The 22,512-nt window shown below is 40.8% G+C and overlaps 2 protein-coding genes across 4 annotated transcripts; one reads left to right on the plus strand and one right to left on the minus strand.

Annotated features, from left to right (window-relative positions):
• Window positions 1-43: 43 nt before the first annotated feature.
• oaz1b (ornithine decarboxylase antizyme 1b) lies at window positions 44-3,182 on the minus strand. The gene is given in 6 exon segments (XM_055040065.1): window positions 44-1,020; window positions 1,137-1,222; window positions 1,520-1,692; window positions 1,885-1,971; window positions 1,973-2,024; window positions 2,979-3,182. Coding segments are annotated over 6 exon segments (654 nt in total). The 5' UTR covers window positions 3,104-3,182; the 3' UTR covers window positions 44-889.
• On the plus strand, window positions 3,129-21,429 carry LOC129366305 (endoplasmic reticulum metallopeptidase 1). Of its 3 annotated transcripts, XM_055040061.1 has the most exons (17): window positions 3,131-3,217; window positions 5,076-5,205; window positions 5,293-5,714; window positions 8,672-8,976; window positions 11,028-11,155; window positions 11,272-11,377; window positions 12,551-12,697; window positions 12,807-12,899; window positions 14,511-14,723; window positions 14,803-15,023; window positions 15,546-15,720; window positions 16,487-16,677; window positions 16,852-17,004; window positions 17,121-17,323; window positions 17,406-17,521; window positions 17,650-17,813; window positions 19,061-21,429. In XM_055040061.1, the coding sequence occupies exons 3-17, from the start codon at window positions 5,437-5,439 to the stop codon at window positions 19,235-19,237; spliced, it is 2,670 nt and encodes an 889-aa protein (XP_054896036.1). In that variant the 5' UTR covers window positions 3,131-3,217; window positions 5,076-5,205; window positions 5,293-5,436; the 3' UTR covers window positions 19,238-21,429. The 3 variants fall into 3 exon arrangements, with proteins under 3 accessions (XP_054896037.1, XP_054896036.1, XP_054896039.1); XM_055040062.1 differs by lacking the exon at window positions 5,076-5,205 and having other exon boundaries at window positions 3,129-3,217; XM_055040064.1 differs by lacking the exon at window positions 3,131-3,217 and having other exon boundaries at window positions 4,984-5,205.
• Window positions 21,430-22,512: the final 1,083 nt, after the last annotated feature.

The following is a 22,512-nucleotide window of genomic DNA, read 5'->3' on the forward strand; positions in this document are numbered from 1 at the left end:
TTAAAGTAGCTGTATAGCAAACAACGACAAAATGCACAAGAGAAATGCTTTCATTGTTTTATTATCACAGAAGCACAACAGGTACCACTATGCAGGAGATACTCAATGTCATGAAAAGAGTTAAAGGAATGCTAATGCCAGAAGAGAAACTGTTCCAGTAACACCACAGCATTTCATCTCCAACCTTCAAAACAAAACTCTACAATATTGTCAGATACATGTGGCAGAAAGGGGGAAGGGAGAAGGAGCCAAAAGCTATTTGGATTATTTACTTCTGTTTCACCATGTACCATCAGTCATTAAATCAATTCTATATTGAATTACTTTCATACACATGCATTGGCTTCCACATCTAGAATAAAGTGTTTAACTATCCAGCTAGAAAGTACCAGTTATTGGGGCTGATTAATACAAAGGGTATTACTGTGACAAAAGAAAGCTGGTCCCACCGGTGAGTTTATTCAGACTGGAGAGAAAATATTTAGAAAAATTTAAATAAACAATTTAGCCAATCCTAACAAAAAAACTGGAGTACCCGAGTGTAAACCTGATGACCTTTTATGTTGTTGTACATTCAAGAAATGAAAAAAATAATAATAAATCCACCTTAAAATCTGTCATGAAATAAAATGAGTTGACAAGCTATAAAACTTCAAAGAATTTTAAGAGGACAAAACTTTATGAACAGATTATAACTTACATACGTCGATGCTGGAAACCAAAAATACACAGCGAACACATTCCCTTGATCACAAAAAGTGAGTACTTTTATACAGAAAGCTACAGCTCAGGATTCAACACAAAACAGCTACGCATGTAAATAAAGCTGGAACTGTAAGATAATGGGAGCATGAAAACGTATCAGTGGGTGGAGAAGATGTCTGGAGGACTACTCATCATCTGAGGAGTCCCTGTCGAAAGTATAGGCCATGAAGAAAACGTCGGGTCGAGGAGGGACGAGGGCATGGCCCGGTTTCACAATCTCAAAGCCCAGGAAACTGAAGGTACGCACCAGTTTAGCTGCAGAAACAAGACCGGGACGGTACGTTAACATTCAGAACTAATGGCGGCGACCTCCATCGATTCAAAACGAATAATGTGAACTCAAAGAAGTGAATTGCTCAAACGAGACTCACCACGATCATCTCTGTTCTTGTAAAAGCAGATAAACACACTAACAACTTTCAGATGTTCTTCAGCATACTCCAGGAGAGCCGCAAAACTAGGAGGAAAAGAAAATCAAATGAGGTTTTTTCAGCCTAACAAATGCAAAATTTTTATCACATCATTTTGTGAGAAGTTAAAATCAAACACTGACTTTTAATTGTGCTTTTGAAAGCAAACGAGAGAATCATAAATGTAACCATCACAATGATACTGTCAGTTTTTGAGATTGTCAGACATCTTTTGGTATTACTGGAAAAATGAATTAAATTCTTAACACTACAAGACTTCTTTTATGGTAACGATAAACACCCATCATTAAAGACCAGCTTCCAGGCTCCAGCTTCGTTCCCACCTCTCTTTGCTGCCTTCTGGAAGCGGGTCCAGAGGTATCTCCACATAGAGTGCACTGCTGCTCAGGACAGCGTCCCACTGCGTCGTCTTTGTGGCTGTGGGACGGCTTTGGAAGTGGAGAATCCTCGGGCGCCCATTCCCCGCAGGCTCTTCTGTTACTGTCAATTTTCGATCCTGAAATGAAATAAGGTTTTTTTGAGAAACATGAAATTAATGCAGAAACAGAGTCCAAGGATAAACTATATGTACATTTTATAAACTTTAAAACAACCTGCAAGTAATGACGGGCCACTAGTTCCAAAATGTGTTCAAAGATATGAGCACATCCGCTATTCTCGCAAATTTAGATTCTGTTTGTGGACTTACGGAGTAGAGCGGCCGAGCTGAAGGAGCGTGATCCCGTGTGCCATTCCCTCGCCCACCTGGGATCTTCAGGGGTGGGAGAGGGGCATCAGGAGCACCACAGAGGCCCTGGGCCGCGGGTACTACTACAGTGCAGGGACAAGCTGTCGTAGAGAGAAGGAGGAGAATAAGTCAAACACTCAAGGCTGATTCTTACAATATAAAACAGGAACGATTTGCTCCTGCATTGTTTAAAACTAAAATGACCATTTGACAACCCAACCTCTCCCACCCCCCTTTGACATTGTGGTACTGTAAACACAAGTGTAAATCTACATAATAAATTAGGAGACTTTATTTATATATATTATGAAGCTTAACATGTTCTGGCAACCGTTCCGCTGTGACTAATCACGTTACTGGGAAAAAAAAAAAAAAAAAAAAAAAATCAACCAGTTGTGTAATAACTGACCAAACCGTAAGTCGGAAAAAAACAACAACGCTATTTTACTTTCAGGAACCAACAGCTCTTTTTAGAAATAAGCTAACTTACTTTAATTGTTCAGTCAGACCTGTCAGACAAATAGGCCATTAAGGACGCTTAATGAAATGCACGACGCCACTGAAGTTACTGACCGCTAACTACGTCAGTTGGAGTTGTGAAACACAAGACATTGTTGGTGTGTAGTTTCAGTTTAAATTCGCTTCGTAATACCACTGCCGTTCTTTGAGTAGAGAAAAGAGACCGAAAGACATGCGTCACTTAACGGGGTTGACGAACTGTGGCTCGCCAGTTAGCTTGCTAGCGCAGATCGCTATCGTGACGCAACACCGTTAGGTGTCCGTTGTCACCATTAAGACCGTTCAAGTTGAATGTCGAGGGGCAAAAAAAAAAAAAGCACCGTATAGTAACAAAAAGATTCATTTTAACAGTCTCAAAACCGAAACAACTAAGAGGGATGATAATGACTAATAATACATGTATTTTTAGGTACCATACGGTTAAATGCCGTTACTTCCGTTTTTTTCTGTTCTCGCTAGCTCTGCTGCCTAGCCACCCCTCCCCCACTGGGCTGTTAGCACTTAGCTACGCGAGCAACGTTTTCATGTTTACTTACTTCCCAATCATGTCACAAATACCGCTACTTAAATTCGCCATGGTAGTAAAGGGCAGCTGTTTTCCTTCTTTCTCGCGAGCAAAGCAATGACTGTTTAGGATCCGCTGGAGGTTGGATTTTACCATCCGGCCTCGGATAGAGACACGACTGGCTGACTGCTCTCTGCTATGCTAGGCAGGGAAATGATCGACCAGGGCGACTGGCAGAGGTTTTAAGTAAGCCGAGAGGACCCCGTCAAGGTAGATATAACGACACAACACTGCTTCCGTTTACCTTCAAAATATTGTCAAAATGTCTGAAGTAGTTATCCTTTTGTTTTATAATCAAATTGTTGGAAACACGAAAGAAGGAAATTCAAACAGAATATTATGCTAAAGTTTTTATTTTTAACAAGTTGTCTGTTTTAGTTTTCTCTTTGATTAAAAAGATCAGGATCATTTCAATGTAATGTACTTCACATTACATTTAAGTATGTTTCCTTCACAATGTAATTCTTTTTTTTTTACATTGTGAAATAAATGTGAAAAATATTTACTTCACAAATGTTTTTAACATTTGTGAAATAAAAAAAACAAATGTGTTTTTTACTTCACAAACGATGTCAAGTGGACATCATTTGTAGAACAGCATAGAAACGTCATTTACTGTCCCTCAATGGGGAAATTTAGGTTTATCAGCAGTAAAGTACATTAACAAAAGATTAAGAAGATGAAAAGACAAAACATTAAAACAGTCGAATTTACAGCAAAATAACATTTACAACATCAGAAAAATAATATTTTCATTTTAAATGTGTACAATTTCTGCATGTAATTTCACGGACTGTTTACTTATATTGATTTTGAAACAATTATAGTCCAACTATATACTTTTTTTTTCTTCAAAGAACTGGTGACATCAGTTCCTTAAATTTAATTTACTATTCACATGTCAAAGTATTTTAGATAATCTGTGTCGGTGGTCTTGGTAACAACATTCAGACTTTGTGAAATAAGTAGTTACATGCTGTTCAAAAAATTCAATGATAATTGTCTCACTACCTTTGATGAAGCTAATATTATGAGTTAGATATTTTATACTTGGTGGTCAATTGCCTACTGACTGAAAAGTTATCATACTACTTTAGTATGGCCTTAAAGCAGGATGTGTGATTTAATTTTGTTTACTACACGACTAAAAGTGCCATTTAAATGACAAAGAAAAAAACTTAGCTTTGCATAATGTGCTTTTTGATGGATGTGTTTGTCCTTTTCACTTGTTTCATTCATTCATTCATTCATTCATTCATTCATTCATTCATTCATTCATTCATTCATTCATTCATTCATTCATTCGTTTAACGATGTGAAAAATACGTCTGTAATTATTTAACCAGAAACTTTTATTTTGAAAGAGGAAGTAGAGTACGTAGACACAACTCTGAATTTATATCTTAAAGAAAAAAAAAAGACACTGATCCGCTAGCTGCTACTAGCATGCTAACTCAAAGGTCGGGACATAAAGCTACGTTACGTGACTAAATTCCCATGAGATTACAGTTTTGCCCCGAACTGTTTCCAAAAGTACTAAAGAAATCGTAAAGAAAACACCCAATATCAAAGATACCGTTACTGTGAATTGTTGTCGTATTTACAACAAATTATGTTTACGAGGTTAGCTTTGCTAGCAGTTGCTAACCACAGGGCGTTAAAAAAAGAAAAATAATCAGAAAGTGACAAGAACGTTTTATTTAATAATAAAAGTTGATTCTTTCTTTCTTTTTTCTTTTTTTTTTGTTGAAGTTGATTCATTGTGCACACGTCACAGTCTGACTGTAATTTAATTTTGGATGAAGTTGGTCAGTAAGACCATTTACTTTGCCCTTAATTTTGAAGGCTCATGGAGCTGAGAACAGGGCATTCCTGAAAACGTAATTGCGTAGAATCATTGCGTAGAACTAAATGTGACATATAAGAATACTTTTTATTTATTTTTGCAAATAAAATTCTGAAAATGTGACATGCATTCCTATGGACGTTAGTCTTGTTTACATTGTGACCTTTAGTTGTTGTGCATTTCAACCAAATCACTTTTACAATTCTGCTCATGTGCAAACAGAGCCCGTTTGCACATAAATGGATCTCATAATGAGCACAGCTTTCCTGCGAAGGCCTCACAGGTTTGTTAGAAAACAACAAACTTAAGACAGAAAACTTTTAACAAGACGATCAAGGAACAAGCCAGAAAGGTCAGGGATAAAGTGTCAGAGTTTTAAGTCATTGTATGCCAAACATTTTAGATGTCAAAATCTTTCTTTATCTCCCTCATACACTAGGAGTTGTGTACTATTTGCCTCCTTTTGATTCACGCGCCGCCCTCCCCCTCCGTTCGATTTGTCCCACACTGCGATCCGTCGGTCGTCCAGGCGAAATCGCTTCGGTGTGGCTGCAGATGAACGGCTGGTTGGGAGGGGGAAAAAATGGAAAGCGACACGGCCGTCCGGAGAATAAAACCCTCCGGGACTGGGCGCAGCGGCGCGGAGGACGGAGACGGAGCCTGCGGCCGGAACCGCGAGGACAACGGCTACGGCGGCGACCCGAAGAGGAAGCCCGAAGTGAGGCTGCTGTTACTGCGGGAAGGACTGGCGGCTGCGCTGCTCTCTGGGTTTGTTTTGCTGCTGTGGGGACTCGTTCATCTGTCGCTGCAGCAGCTTGTCATCGGGAAGCCGAGCGGAGAGTTTAACGCGGAGAGAGCGAGGTGAGTTTGGTCATATTCATGTTTCAATATATATATATATTTTTAACTCGTGTTCCGAGTTAAAAGACCCACCTCAGAAAGTCTCTTCCGGGCCCACCTTTACCTGGTCGCTGCAGAGGAGAGGACAGGTGTTCACTGGGTGAAAGGGCTTCAGACGGGGGAGAAAAATGATGAAACAACCCTTTAATTTCATCTGTCAGACTTACCCAAAGATTGCTCATATAAGCAGGGAGTATTTCAGCAAGTAGCTAAAAATCATCAAATATTTAGCAACTGCAAAAGTCATATTCTTCACAGCTTATTTAATTGACAGTAAACAGTATAACCTAAATATGAGCACACATAAAGCCTCGCAAAGGTGTCCAAATCATTTTATTTTGCAATACACCTGCAAATCTAACATGTTTGTTGTATTTTATTTTATTGGTTTCATGACATAGGCAATAAGCCGACAAAGAGTAGTGCATAACTTTGAAATAAGAAAAATGATGCATGGAAGAATTACAATACTTTTTTGCTATTATTGCTATTATTACAAACCAAATCTGGAGAGTGTTTCATGCATTCTACGCCTCCCACTTTACTGTAACACCCCTGAATAAATTGTGACACAAATGACAGCTCAGGGGGTAAAAATGTTGGAATGTATGCCCCCCAAAAAAGCTTTGAACAGTTTGAAAATCCCTTTTAATCAGAAATTGGAAGAGTTTGTCACAACTGCGAAGAGGCTCTCAGTAACTTTGGAGGAGCTGCTCAGTTTCACCGCTTTAAATGAGGGAATATTTTGGCAAGACATTTATTTTTCGGAAAAATCTAGGTTTATGGAGAAAAGCAATTGAATGACGAGAACGGCAGAAAATCCTGTTTGAATGTTGCCACAAGCCTCGTAGGAGTCGCAGAGAATGTGCACAAAGGTTACGCAGGGAAGAAAAGTATCACTGAACCCACTCCCCCCGTCGCCAGCATGACGGTGGTGGCATCATGCTGTGTGGATGAATTACTGCGGCAGGTACAGGAAATCTTGTCAAACTTGACAGAAGGCAGATGGAGCTGAGAACAGGGCATTCCTCAAAGAACACTGACTTCAAGAAAATTGCGACTGCAGTGGCTCGAAGCAGGACAGACACAGCCAGAGCTACGAATGAAGAACTCGGATTAAAACAGATTTGTGTGGCAGAAGGATCCATTTAAAGTCCAGACTGAAATCCTTTTTTTTTAAAAAATATAATCTGCTGTAAGGCCTGAAAATTATATTCACAGATGCTCTCCACATAATCTGACTGCTATTTTGTAGATATGCAACCTTGGAAGAGACGCACGCTGAAAGATTTGCTACTGCAACAAATTTTGTTTCTTCTGAGGGAGACCTGAATACAAATGTAGCTCTGTGTCCTTTTTATTCTGCTCCATAATGAAGTACTATTCTGTTAGTAGTAATAGTACAGCAAACCCTAACAAGTTTTGCTGATGTTAGTGGTTCTAGTGACTAGCAATCACTGTGTGTTATATTCTTCTGATGATTAATCGATAAATCGGATCAAAAACATTCTACAAATTTTTCATTTAACCACCTAAGACTTTTTATACAACATTTGAAAGATATTAAATGATGCAAAAAATAAAAATAAATTCCTGTTTTAAGTAAGAATATCAACATTTTATTGCCGTAAATACAGCAGCGTAGGATTACTTTTGTGACCTTTAGCGACTTTAGGGTGAAGCTAAAACTATTCCACTTGAGGAGTTTTGACTGAAACGTATTTGCAGGCTAAGATGTTTTTATGTTAAATGCAAAGTGTACATATATTTTGTGCAGTTTTGGCTTAATTACTGCTAATGTTTTTTTTTCGTGTGTGTAAATGGCCTACTTTGAGTCATTATCAGTCAACAATAAAGCGATCATTTCAGTAATTGATTAATTGCGATTAATCGCTTCAGCTAAAGGGTTGTGTAAAGCACTGTAGGTCCTATCTGAATGTTTAGCTGTTGGCTTTTGTTTCAGTTCAACAAAACAGGCAGGCTGCTTAAAACCATGTTAAACATCTCGCTTATTAAAAGCAGCTGCGACATTTTTCAGATTAAAGGATCAGAGTGTCTCTCTGTGCAGTTTTTTAAGTCCCCATGTAGAAGGGATGGAGGGCCTGCAGGGATTATGGCACAAAATCTGAGGTCAGCAGGGCTGGGGTTGAGCTTTTAAAAAGTGCTGGGCAGAAGGATTTGCCATCATTTAGCTGTTCGCTGCATAAATTAGTGCTGCATGTGAAGTGATTTAGAGCTATGAGCTTCTTTGTCTGCAATCTGGAAGTCCCTGTTTATATCATTCGGACTGTTAAAATGCTGCAAAGCACATAGGGTGAAAGCAGCAACTTCAAAATCAACGTCTGGCGCTTTGTTTGTAGAAAGCGATGAAATATGGCATTTCACTTCCCACGGTTTGATGAGGAAGGTTTATTTGTAGGTGCAGCAAGGAACTTGCTTGTATTATTTGTTTAGGCAAAAATGTAAGTAGAAACAGACATTTTTCCATTTACTTGTATGTATGAACATTTTAGCATTACTTTTTGCCTTGTTTACATTAAAATAAGCCTTTCCATAATCAGATTGAAGAAAATCGGAATGTAGCTCAGGTAATCGTTTTATAACCTTAATTTCAAAGCCAATTGTTTTTACAATGGGAGCCTCTGTTTTATAGTTTACCATAGAGATGAACACAAATACTGTAAGTTAACTGTTGAGTTCATAGCGAGTGAGGAGATCCTGCCACAGTTTCTAGGATGTTTTTTCTGTCGTGATGCACAAAGTTGAGTCAGACACAGCTTGGATTAAAAGGTTTGCTTCTGGTTGTTTATGTCACAAACACGCAGGGTGCGTCTGCCACTATTTCAGCAAGCGGCGCAGCAGTTTGATCTTTCCTGCCTGACTCTCTCTTTTCTTCTCTTGTTCCTCTTTTATTTCAGGCGACACTTGGAGCAGATCACCGGCGTCGGCCCTCGGCCGGTCGGCAGCCAGGAGAACGAGGTCCTGACGGTGGGCTACCTGTTGGAGCAGATAGAGGACATCCGGGCGAGGACGGCAGCGGGGCCTCACCGGGTCACCGTGGACGTCCAGCGCCCCACCGGCTCCTTCTCCATCGACTTTCTAGGAGGCTTCACAAGTTTCTACGACCGAGTCACCAACATCGCAGTGAAGCTTGAGCCCAAACGTGGAGCCCAGCACCTCATGCTCGCCAACTGTCACTTTGATACCGTGGCCAACAGCCCAGGTACAAACTCATTAGTTGGTTTGTTTTCTTTCCGAAACTGATGGGAAACATTGGCACGGTCAGACATGCGTCAAAAAATACAGATCTTTTACTTTCCGTTAAACACATGACAGGTGCAGTCGCTGCTGATCCCTTTTGAACCTGATCTATTGAGAAATGTCGGGGTGTAAAAAACTTTAGCTCATGTGTGATTAAAAATGTCCGTTGATTAACGAGACATACCTAAAGAGTAAGGAGGGGATTTCAGGAGTTTTCTTATGCCATCATCTTAAATAGGGATGTGAGGACCAGGATTGGGAATGAGTAGTAGAACAAAAACTTCTGAAATTATTAACATTTTATTTTTTCCATTTTTATTTAAATATCTATACTGATAAAAACATCAATAAACCGCAAATATCCAAATCTCTATTTGTCTCTCTGACTCTGCATAATAACTTAAAACAAGCTTGAGATACTTTCTGTTTGAATGGTTGATTGTTTTTCTTTCTCTCTCCCTCTTTCTGCCAAAAACTGGATGACAAGGGGCTTCAGTCTGGTGCCTTAGTTTCAACTGGCCCCTTTTTTGAAGGGCAGTTTTGTGTGCAGAGACTTCAGTATCCATTTTATTTGTTGTTTATTTTGGATATCTGAAATATTTTGGATATCTGAAATGTCTCCCAGTCCTGGTATCAAACATTTTTCTAATTTTCTTTATCAATCTTTGAGAGGGTGTACTTGCATCATCAGAATGTTATTTGAAAATGATCCCAAAACATTATATTTAATCATTTGTAGGGCAATTTATCATCCAGCAAAATTTGTTATTATGTCAGGCCTATGTATTACTTCAAAATAGTTTGCAGCAAAAAATTGCTTGTTGACTCTTAAATAAAAAGACTTCTAGGTTACTGACTTGCTGTGCTACAATAAAAGCCTCCAAACTAACTCTTGTGTTTATATGTTAGCACTGAGCTACAGCTGCACATGCCTTATGCCAAAGCACTTTTGGTATGGATCTATTAGCTTTTTACTGAAAAAGGCCAAATACTACTAGGACAGATTATTTATAGTAATGGAGATTCAATGCATGGGATGAAAAAAAAAATCCTCCAATGGGCACATACCAAATACGGACCCCCCAAATTTAGAGTAATCATCTTCCACTTCTGCTGGAGACAGAATTGGAAGATAACCTCCTTGACACTCCCAGGATAAGCAGGTAAAGACAATAGATATATGGAGGTTCACCTAATCAGAAAACCTTACTCTTTTTTCTGAGTGTGGAGAAAACCGAGGTGTTACCAGGCAGGAAGTCTGCAGTATTTTTCCCTCCACACCCTCTGAGCAAGTTGAAGAAACAATAGTTTCTTAAATCAACACAACTTTGCTGGTGGGGAAAAAAAAAATATATCCAATAGGTGTGGGACAGAAAAATAAATATACATCAGGAACACACAGTCCACAAAATCTGATACCCTGGGATTTCTAGTAATAATAAAGATGAACAAAGAGCCAGTGCATGCACGTGAACCGTCTACTACACTGTTTTATGCATCTGTGTAGTAGAGCGCAGAGCTTCTCTGGAATGAAGAGCAATAAATTGGTGGCAGGAGCAGAAAGCAGGGCAGACATTCTGTTAACCAGCTTCACCCTGCCCCCACTTCCTAACACATAGATTCACTCCAGAAAGCTGGAGCACATGATGCCTCTGATCTTTGCTTCACTTTTTTTTTCTCCTTTTATTTCTTAACTTTTGTTCCTTACCGTTAGTCGGTCTAATCTGTCTGAATCACATGCTCTTGCCACATGCTGCTTCCCTTTTCCTTGACTCTGATCCCTTTGTTTCCTGATGGCGACACACACCGTATGTTTTAGCTGAACTTGTTCTGGACTTGTCTTTGTCCCGCTCGTCTCAGTTATCGCCTCCCATCTTTGTTGTCTCCTGTCAAACAAGTTATTTGCATGATATACAGTTGCATCCCTTTGTTTTTTGCGAAGAGCTTCCTGCGTTTGTTTTCTTGTATAAACGTTTGCCTCGTTGTTTGTTCCTGAAGTTCGTTTCGTTTCAGGTGCCAGTGACGATGCGGTGAGCTGTGCTGTGATGCTGGAAGTCCTCCACGATCTGGCCAACCAGTCCACTCCTCTCCACCACGGCGTTGTCTTCCTCTTCAATGGAGCCGAGGAAAATGTCCTGCAGGTGAAATGATTAATGAGTGGCAAAACTTGGCACCAACTCTAAGCTATTTGGCCGCATTTCGTTTTCCTTGTCTCAGTTATCTCTATCTCTCCCTCTTGTAAATTATTCTACCTCAGGCCAGCCATGGTTTTATTACCCAGCATCCCTGGGCCAAACAAGTTCGTGCTTTCATTAACTTGGAGGCTGCAGGCGTTGGCGGCAAGGAAGTCGTTTTCCAGACAGGTTTGGAAAGATTCATACTTAAGAAACTGGTGATTTTCTTCCAGTTTATGAAGTGTTTGAAATATACATGCATGTATTTGTGCTGCTCTTTTGTTTTTTTTTTACCACAGAAGGTGCAAAAGCTTGTAAAGTCCATGGTGCAGTTTTTTTTCAATTTTTGAAGTTTAGAAACTCCTGCTTTTCTTTGCATATTTCTGCAGCATCTTATCTGTAGAAAGGTGTAATTCTAATTAATTACACAAATACAGCCGTCATTCTAACATTTCAAAATGTTTTCTTTCCTCTGAACTTTTCAATATTTTGTCCCTTTAGAGCTACAAACCTCAATGTATTTTATAAAGGTTTTATTTTAAAAATATGAGGCAGCACATACGTTTATAGTGTTTTAAAAAAAATCCCACTTTCCCCTGACACCTTTAAATGGAATCCAGTGGAATCAGTCGCCTTCAGGAGTCACCTAGTCTGCGAAGAGTAAACCTGTGTGTAATCTAATCTCAGTGTAAATCGATCTGTTCTGTGAACCTCAGAAGTTTGCTGGAGAACATAAATGAACAAACAGCATCATGAAGAACGAGGAACGCAGCAGGTTGACCAGAACGAAAGTTGTAGGAAAGTTTGGAACTGAACATCACCCTGAATGCATCACGGCAGTGGCAGGATTATGCCGTTTGACTTTTCTTCAGCAGAGTAATGGGTGAAGTTACACACAGGTGAACCTCATTCATTAATTAGGTGACTCTGAAAGCAATTGATGTTAATGGATTCAATTTAGCACAAATGTTCAAAAATATATAAATTTCCTTGTCATTCATATTTCATTTTTTACAAAGACAAATAATTACTATATATTGCAGTTTGTGGTTACATTTTGACAGTATATGAAAAAGTTCAGGAATGTGAATACTCTTCCCTTGCGCCATTACTCATTTGCAGTAAGTCTGCCACATGCTTAGTTATTCAAGGTCTAAAATGAGGAGGAGAAAAGGGAAAAGGGAACAACAAAGATTTTGGTGTAATGCTTAATAGGTAATATACATGTTTTTAAAATAAATGGTCAATTTTAACTAAATTTAAATTTAGTTTTTGCCATATTAGATTAGCAAAGTGGGTCCCCTATAATTGACGCAGTAAAAACAGACGATCTTGGGTTTCTTGGATTGTTATCACCGGTAGGGCCGGAGAACCCGTGGCTCGTCCAGGCTTACGTTCACGCGGCCAAACACCCCTTCGCCTCGGTGGTCGGACAGGAGGTCTTTCAGAGCGGAGTCATTCCCTCCGACACAGACTTCCGTATTTATAGGGACTTCGGAAACATCCCAGGTAAGACCAGCCACAGTGCAGAGCTGGATGATCTGTGAAGTCAATGAAAGCTCGTACATTTTCAAACGCACCAGTTGGATTTGGAGTTTTCTTTTCCTTTTTCTTACAGGCATCGATCTTGCGTTCATTGAAAACGGTTTTATCTATCACACCAAATACGACACGGCCAACAGAATACTGACAGACTCCATCCAGAGAGCCGGTAGGGATCTGATTTCACCTCTACCCATCCAAAAATATAACCAATAATACGTTCTCAGGCTAGTAGATTCGGTGGGTTTAAAGCCAACTCATTTTAGCTATAATGACGAATCACTCAGCTCGTTTGTGCTGCCCCTAACTTCTGATGTCTTTCTCTGAGAACCTAAAAGATACAAACCTCATTTACTTTGTGCTTCTGTGTTGCTGACTTGTTCGGCTTTTACTTAGCAGAAAATGCAGCCAGTCAACACTAAAGACCGAGGAAGTTTGGCATCCATCCTATCTCTCTCAGCAACCACTGGGCATCTTCTTTCTCTTCCTCCACACAACAGCTCAACTTGAAAGACATAAATTATTGGAGAGAGGAAAGTGAGATTTCAGAGAGAGCAGGCGTGTATTTTTAGTGCGTGAAGGAGCAAGAAGGGTTAGGATGATGCACCGCTAGCTTGTGGTTTTTTTGAAACAACAAAGAGGCAGGCAAAGTTCAAAAGTGCAAAGCTGGAAGTGCTTTCATATTCTGTAGTTGTAGTTAAAATGGATCCGTGTTTCTTCTAATGCATATCTGTGGAGGCACGTTTAAGTGATTAAAATGAACATTCTCGAAGGCATAGTTATTTTTGTAATCTCGGTTAGTTAAACTGAGAAAGAGAAGCTGTGGCTGCAGATACACACAGAGAGAGAGAGAGCTAAAGGAACAAGAAAATGTTGTAGTTGACTCGCTGTGTTGGGCACAGCGAGTCAACCAGGCGGAAGAACAATGCCGCTTTGTTTCAGATGCGTGGTTGCGGGTCGAGCATGTCGACTGCGAGGCAGTGCAGGATAACAGAAACCATAACAAGTATCAAACACACACGCACACATACACTTCTTCATGATGTAATCACAAGTCTGTGCTAAACTGTGTGACTTTCTGTTGTCTCATACATCAGCTGATGTGCTGTCGTTGCGCAATATAATCAACGCCACATGCGTTTTCACCCTCCTGCGGCGACTCGTTTTCTCCGTTTATTTTTTAGGTAAATCTGAGGGATTTTAAAACCTGTATGTGAGATGAAGTATGTGGACATGAAGCTGTGTTTTACGGAGAATATTCAGGAAAGTTGCAGGATTGCAACAGCGTTGTTTGTAGGTGGCCAAGTTGGTTTGATTTACATTAAAAGTTTTAATGTATTCATCCTTCATAACTTTATGCATAGTTATTAATTACAAAGCAACCTTTAATTTGATAAAAAGTTTAACTTTCGAGGAGCTGCAGCAATTTGAACAGAAGACTCAGAGTTTATGGTTTCATTTCTACTGGAATGACATTGTGGAAATAATCGAGGGGAACTTGGTTAATCATTAAGGTCTTGGGATCAAAGCAACACAGGAATGATTAACGAGAAACATGAAAACCTCTTTAATGGGTTTCACTGATTTCCTTTTGTGTTTGTTATTTGAACTGGACCAAATACAGTGAACACGGCTTCACATCTATGATATAAAGTAGATTTTCTGTTCAGCCTTCTACCAAAAACTAATTTGCCTCTTTCCAAAAATAGCATACATGGATTTCTCCACTACCTGTTTTGATTGTGAGCTGACGACTTTTGTACACTCGTCCTGCTTCTAGGTGACAACATCTTGGCTGTTTTGAAGCACCTGGTAATGTCAGAGAAGCTGGCAGACTCCTCAGAGTATCGGCACGGGAACATGGTGTTTTTCGACCTGCTGGGGATGATTGCCATTGCGTATCCAGCTCGCGTTGGCACCATCATCAACTACATGGTCGCCGCAGCCACCTTCCTGTATCTAGCCAAGAAGGCGTCTCTGCCCGGCAATCGAGGCAGGTCTCGTCATTTCTTGTCATTCCCTGGACAAGTTTGTGTTTCTCTTCTGATGACGTCGATCTGAATCTCTTGAAGGTGGGCGTTATGTTCGGGACCTGGCCTGTGCCACGGGCGTGGCGGTGCTGGGCTGGTTCGTCACTCTGCTGTCGGTGCTCATTGTTGCTCTTCTGATCACTCTGCTGGGACGCTCCATGTTTTGGTACACTCACTTTTATGCTGCCATCTGCCTGTACGGAGCTGCAGCCACCGGGAAAATGATTCTCATCCACACACTGGCCAAAAACCTTTACTACGGAGTGAGTTTTCAGATAACTTTCTTTTTTTAAAGGCATTAAAATTAGGTTAACAGTCAGAAACAAAACCAAATGTGCAGTGGAGTCTTGATATGGTTTATAAATCAGAAATAAAATAAATAAATAAAAAAGCATTATATAATTAGGAAAAACAATAAATAAATACATGAACACTCTTAGTTTTACATTTTTGATTATAATAAAACAATGCTACTATTGCTACTAATAATGATAATAATAAAGTAATAGCAATATTAGCAGTGATGATGATTATGATGAATATTCTGGTTTCTCTTGTAAATCTTCTTGGCGAAGTTGAGGAAGACTGAGCGATGAGTTTCTGCAGCCAGTAACTCTAATTAAAAAAACCCAACAACTCAGTTTTCTAAGTGGCAATGAAGAAAACATTCAGAACCAAAATTGCCTGCATAGTTTTCCAACCTCTCAGGCGTGAATTGGTACATCAGAGCTGAGCATCGTGTGTGTGTGTGTGTGTGTGTGTGTGTGTGTGTGTGTCTCACCCAGGGGGTCCGTCTGGTGGAGCTGGGCGATCTGTATTTTGACGTGAGCTTGCTGCTCTGGTGCTGTAGCCTGGTGTGGCTCACCCAGCGGGGTTTGTGTTCAGCCTACGTTCCGATGCTGATGGTGGCCTTCCCCCTGGTCACCAGGCTTCTGCTGACGAAGGAATTTAAACACAGAGGTAAACATTTGCAACTCATTTCGGCCATCGTTAAGCACAAAATTACTCGTACTCTGGCAGAATTATGGCCTGCAGTCAACGATGTAACAAACTCAGCTTGTCAGCTGTAGTTTTAAAACAGTGTCACCTTAAGAAGAGTGGTAGGTATCACTCAGTTAGTTTAGACAAATTTACTTGACAAATTTACTTGTAATTGAAAAGTGTAGCAGCCATCTTTCAACTGCTTAACCAGTGGTGCACAGCAACATGTAGGGGAGGGATAGAGCCATGTTTTTCTTTGTCACGCCAGATATTTTTTGGTGTGTTCTTTGCTTTGATTGAAAGCTCTTAAATGACCTTCTCAGCTCCCTCACCGCCTTCTGCACAACCTTCTGCATTGCAGCATTCCAGTGGCCATTATTTTGTTTATTTGTGTGTAAATAAAGGTCCAGAAAAAATTAGACTACAATCCTATTTGACTTACTGTCAATGATTAGCATATAATGCCACAAAAACAATACATATCCTAGATTTTTTTTTTCAATCTTGCAATGTTTTTTCTAAACATTTTGTCAACGCTCTAGTCAAGTTTATGTTGCATTTATGAAAGATGTTGACTGCAGAGGGGTGATGTTCATATAGGTGGTTCCAGTACTTGTCTTGGAAAAAAAAAAAAAACTTAAACTGAGATGTTGTGTTTTTTTTATTAAGGTCTACAGAAGCAACTGAGAAGGAAAAAAATCAGTCTAAAGCTGAACTTCCTCACAAACAGCTTTTCTTCCTGCAGGAGCATCACTGAAGTACAGCGGTCTGTATCTTTTGGGCCTGGCGCTTCCCTTTGTCCACTTCATGTTCCTCATCTGGGTGGTGTTTGAGATTTTCACCCCCATCATGGGCCGCAGCGGCACAGAGATCCCCCCTGAGGTGGTGATGGCCTCTTTGGTCACTTTGGCAATCGTTTTCCTCTCCTCTTACTTTGTAAGTATTCAGTCAGAAATCCAGAATGTTTATCTGAAGAATTTGTTTCATTTTCCAAACAGAAAATCTTAAATTTCTACTTAATTTGCTTTAAATAAGCCCTCACTTTTTTAAAATAATTTTTAGAAGATTGAATGTTGGTTTTACTTCAATGCACATGTTTTTATTTTGCAGCTGCATTTTGTCTATTTGGTGAGGAGCACTAAGTGGATCCTGGCAGCTCTGGGCTCGGTGTTCGTTGTTACGTTCCTGTTGGTGTCAGCCGGCCTCTTCTTTCCTTACTCCGGGAATCCAAACAGCCCCCGACCAAAGAGGATATTCCTGCAGGTTCTAAAATTACAAAGAAAATTTGTTTACAGATAATATATATTAAAAAAAAACCCTGACAGGACCAATTTTATTTGCATGATAAAAAACTCTCCACCCACTCCGTCTCTCTGCAGCACACGACTCGGACCTTCCACAACTTGCAGGGCCAGGTGGAGAGCAGAGACTCTGGCATCTGGATCAACAGCTTCGACTTCACCGCAATTCAGCACATCACGCCTCAGATCCCCGAGATCAACGACAGCATCCGGACCCGCTGCCGAGAGGACCGGCCCTTCTGCGGTTACCCCTGGTTCCTGCCTGTGAAGTTCCTCGGCAGGTCAGAGCGACAGACTTGACCGCACACCGCTTGTTTTCGCGTCCTCGGCTCGACTCCACAGAGAGCTTTGGTGTGTTTGCAGGAAGAACTGGTACCTTCCCGCCCCGGAAGTGTCTCCTGGTTCTCCGGTGGATTTCAGCCTTATGTCCAAGGAGGAGACGAGCTGGGGAACTGTCAAGATGACTTTCAGTGTCAAAGGTAAAACGCACATTTGAGTGAAGAGCTGAACTAGAGAAGGTGTTAACAAGATATTTAGCAATTTTTTTGGAAATTTGTGAGCATGTTAGGTGAGAGTGTGTCCTTTTATCCCTTCCTGTCTTGCTCAGGGCCCAGCCACATGTCTCTGTATCTGATGCCTCACAGAGGAGCCAGTCTGTCCACCTGGTCTCTCGGTGACGGGACGCCTCAGTTTGACCTGAATGGAGAATACTTTGTCTTTTATTCCCACGGCCTCGATGCCACGACATGGACCTTTTGGTTTGAAATACAGGTGCCACCTATGACCAATCATTCCTCCATTTTGTTTTAGCGCATCATTAGAAAGCCCTGAAGGCGTGTCTTCAAATATCAGCTGCATATGTCTTGATGGGAAGTTTTTTTGGCAACATTTGGTTCACACTTTCTTACCAGTTGGTGGCGGTAATGCTCTATTAAGCTTGATGTTGCCTGATGTTGAAAGGAAATATCAGAAGCAACTTGACACTGTGGTAAAAAGATATGAGCTATATCAATTTTCTCACCCACGTCTGAGTCAGAAGACCTAAAGATCTCCCCTTTCAGATCAGTAACACGATCTCAGTAATTTGTTAAATACTTGTAATGTGTTATATGTTTGACAGTCGGATGCTCTACTTTCTGTCAGAGGACGATCTTTCTGTTTTAGTTCTGGACATTTCTGGATTTCTGACAAGCATGTTCTGAAGGCCTCAGTTGGCAAAGTCTGTGGGGGATTAGCTCAAGCTGAGAAATGTGTGTAAATGGATAGATTTGTTGTCACATGAAAGTCTTTAAAGGGGACTTGTTTTGCAAAACTTGCATTTTGCATTTTTTTGGTTTCTAAAAACAGACTGAGTGCTTTCAGAAAGCATCCAGCAATTTTGGGGCAATTTTTTTGGTCTGGAAAAGGAGACGTTTTAAAAACCTTATTAATGTGACATCACAAATCTGAAGGCCCCTCACATAGCAACCCAAGCAAAGCCCAGCCCGGTACTCAGCAACCTAGCAAAGTGAAGCACCACGGCATTTGGTCGGCTGGTTATACTGCTGTATGCTTTGTACAATGGCTGCTGGAAAAAAAACAAGTGCTTTGCTGACGACTTACAATTGAGAAGCCAACCGTTTTCTGCAGTCTTGTTGGTTGAGCAGGAGGCTCTACATCTGCTTGTCAGAGATTGTTTGCAGCCATTTTTACATGCAAATATAAACGTTGAGTCGGGGGGTCATGGCCAGCTGCAGCTTATTTGAATTTAAAGTGACAGAAAGCCCAAAACAGCTCATCCTGTAAGGAGGTCAAAACAGGAAGAAAGTAGCAGACTGAAATCTCATCATTAAAGAGGGATTTTGTGCAAAAAGGTGTGATGCAGATAGTTATCTTAGCCTGTTCAAGGCAGCATAATAACTCACCTTTAAGTTCAGAAAGAGAATAAAGAGTAAGCAGCTCAGCGTAATGATGGAACTGTAGGTTTGGGTTTGGTTCCTCCCTCCATACATGAGGCTCATAATTTTATTTCCTGTCAGCCTCCAACAGAACCAGATCCAGCCGGCACCGAGGGGATGATCTCCGTTGCCATATCGACGCACTATTTCTTCGGCGAAGACCAACGGACTGCTCAGCTGGAGGAAATCCTCCGGAAGTTTCCCACCTGGGCTTTCCCCTCCTCCTGGGTCAGTACCTACGACATGTACCGGTACTGAGAGCATCGCTACTGAAACAGAGGAGCGGCGGCGGCCCACTGAGACAGCTCAGAGAACGAATCTGCTGCCTTTTCCACTAATACCCGCGCTGCGTGCCGCCCTACCTGAGAGAGAGACCTCCATCACTGTGTCGGCGGGCTGAGCAGCTGACTGAGCAGCATCGGTGCCCAGGCCACCACAAGCCTCATGCTCTCTACTGGGTTAGTGAAACAAAGGAGTCTTAAGTTTGATTTTGCCTTTTTTTTTTGTACTCAGCTGTGCCTTTGATTTCCACGCTCTCTCGCTCTTCTCTCCTCACGTTTCGTCCCTCTCACGCGCAAGCGGCGATTCGCACCGCATGTGTAAGTCGCTCTGTTCACCAGCAAACCTCCCGGGCTGCCGCCACACTAAACGTGCCTCTGGATCGGCTGCAGATGTCTGTACCGTCCTGGCGGGGAGACGCAAACCCGCTCTCATGTCGGCTCCTTTTTACAAAGTGGAAAAAAAAACAACAACAAAAGGAGCTAATCGTGCACTCCGTCAAATATATGTTGCAAATCCCGACGACTAACCGTGAGACTCCTTGTTGTTCCTTCCTGTCCTGCAGATTTAAAGCAAACAACATCCACAGGTTTAAATGAGAAATGGGAATATCTGCTCAGGCTGTCAACAGGCCTGCAGCAAAATCATAAAGAACTGACCGACGTGTCAGTGCTTCTAAAAGTTCACTAGAAAAGATATTCAGATGCCAGCTTTAGCAGAGTCAGATAGAAATGAAGAGAATCCCTTCTTTGTTTTTATTTTTTTAAATGCATTCCTTGAGTTTTTCGGTAGCAAAGCTCTCCTGTTCTGTTCCACACCGAAGTGACGCTTACTAACGTTTCATCTTGCTTTAACGTTACTTTTCTTAAACCTGATTGGCCTTCATGGGGTCTGCGGCAGGCCCAGCGACTTTCTGATCCTTAACTGGATTTGTTTTGTTCCACTTGATTGTTCTGTTGTCTCTTTCTGACTCCAAATGAATCTAAGCAATGAGAAAGTTATGTATATTAGTTATAACCTAATTAAGTTCTTTAATAGAATGGTGAAAGTTTAGTGAGCTTTCTACAAGTTTGCACATTTAATTAGGAAACACTACAGCAAAAACATTCTTTGTTTTAATGTCATTACCTTTGCTCCTCACATTAGTGGATGGCTATTTTACTACAATTTGTTCACTAATATAATATTTTGTGGATTGTAGCTTTGAATAAGTAGCTCCAGTTATTCAAGGTAAAAAAAAAGAAAGAAAGAAAGAGAAGCAAATTTGTAGATTCCTGAAATTAAGAAAATAAATTATACTCCTTTTTAATTTGATCTTTCTAAAAATGGCTATATATTTTATGGAACAAATATAATTCAGCGTAATTGTTAGATCGGATCTGATGCATTTCGTTAAAATCCATAAATATTGCATCACTCGTCATGTGATATTTGACATTTCTTTGTCATACAGATTCATTCTTTTTGCCGAGGAAGATTTACAGGCTGTTTGTTGGCTTGTTTCAGCTCCTCGTCCGAAACGACCGAAAACATTCATATGCGAATCTTAAATCCTGTTGTTAATTTTAAAATGACCTGCTGTGACCAGGCCATAATTAAACTTTGAGGACATAAGGTGTGCGTGAATGTAAAACAAAAATCCACCGGTGCCGCTGAAGGAAGCCTGTACGATGTTTGGTGTTTTGGTTTCATCTAAATGTGGAGGATCATCTGTCTGAACAACAACTCGGCTATGAACAGCCGCTCTAACCTTGAGACACAGCAATCAACACCATTAGTTATTGAACCTGTTCCACTTTGAATGTTAATAGTTAGCAGGTTGATGTTGTAGTTCTAAACTAAATGATCTGATTCTCTTCAAGTCCTGCATTCACAGAGATCATGCACTGATGTGTTACCTCCACCTTTCAAGCTGAAGCTTTGGGGAAATGTGATTTATTTTTGTTTATTTAGCTGCTTTCATGCAGAATAGATGGCAGGACAGAACGGGGCCTTAAGTTTTCTGCTTTCGAAGGACGCACCGAAAGTTTTCGAGATTCTAGTTGGTTTGCAAATGTTGGAGATTAAAATCTCCCCCCTTGGTTCATGTTGAGGTTTTTATACTTCTGCCTGGAACGCATGACATTCTGCAGCAGATTTAGTTAGGCCCGAGCAGCTAAGCGCTGCGAAGGCCTATTGTTTTCCCTTATTATTATTATTCTTCCACCCAAATGAATTGGCTTTTTGGGCTTTATCATATTCAAAAACTCACCAAACTTGGCGGAGGCCTTAAGCCTGTTTAAAATTTACGTATTTTAAAGTCGTAGCAAAAATTGCAACAGAAATGTCTCTACGGCGCCACCTAGAAATTGGAAAAACACCCTTTTTTACCCTCTGCTATTCACTTACTTTATCGTAGACACATGAAATTTGGTACACTTGTAGAGCTCCCCAAGACGCTCAAAATTTACAATTAATGTCATAGTGCAAGTATCACAGGAAGTCAGCCATTTGATTGAAGTTCCCATTTTGACCCCATTTTTGCCGATTTTTGCCGTTTACAGCCTTTGTATTTGATCTATCTCCTCCTAGGGATTTTGATTGATCGACTTCAAACTCGGTCAGTCTGTTCATAAGGCATGTCCCATCTAAAGTTATCTAAACGGTGAGTTTGAGTATGCTGAAGGGGGGTTTGCAGGGGTCAAAGTTCACCTACTCGCCATAAAAAAATAAACTGCTATATCTCTTACACAGAAACTCACAGAAGCATCAAAGTTTCTGTGATTGATCATCATCGGGTCTTCTACAATACCCTATGGTCGAATGATGACATCACTTAGGCCACGCCCCCTGAGAACAGGAAGTGTAATGTTTTACTGTGAACTGTCGCTATCTGACCCCTTTGACCTCATCAACATGAAACTGTGCCCAGACACAGAGAACATGTTGGTGTATTGAGGATTCTAACCCCGACCAGCTTCGATGGAGCAGGTGGGCGTGGTGGCGTGGCGAAGTCACCTGTAACGCCATCGCCATACGTTTGGCTCTCAATACCACATTTTCGGGCCCAGCTGCTGCAAACTCATAAGGATGGACCCTCATCTACTCCCCGACAGGAATCCATCACAATATTTGGTGGGCGTGGCCTAATTTCTCTATAGCGCCCCCTAGAAAACTTTAAATGATCAGCCCAAGCCATGCTTTAACCTACAAATACGAAACTTTGTACACATGTGTATCTTGTCAGGACGTACAAAAAAGTCTCTTGGAGCCAT

This window comes from Poeciliopsis prolifica, unplaced genomic scaffold, assembly GCF_027474105.1.
Source record: "Poeciliopsis prolifica strain line A6 unplaced genomic scaffold, Auburn_PproV2 SCAFFOLD015, whole genome shotgun sequence".
In the NCBI taxonomy this organism is placed as follows: domain Eukaryota; kingdom Metazoa; phylum Chordata; class Actinopteri; order Cyprinodontiformes; family Poeciliidae; genus Poeciliopsis; species Poeciliopsis prolifica.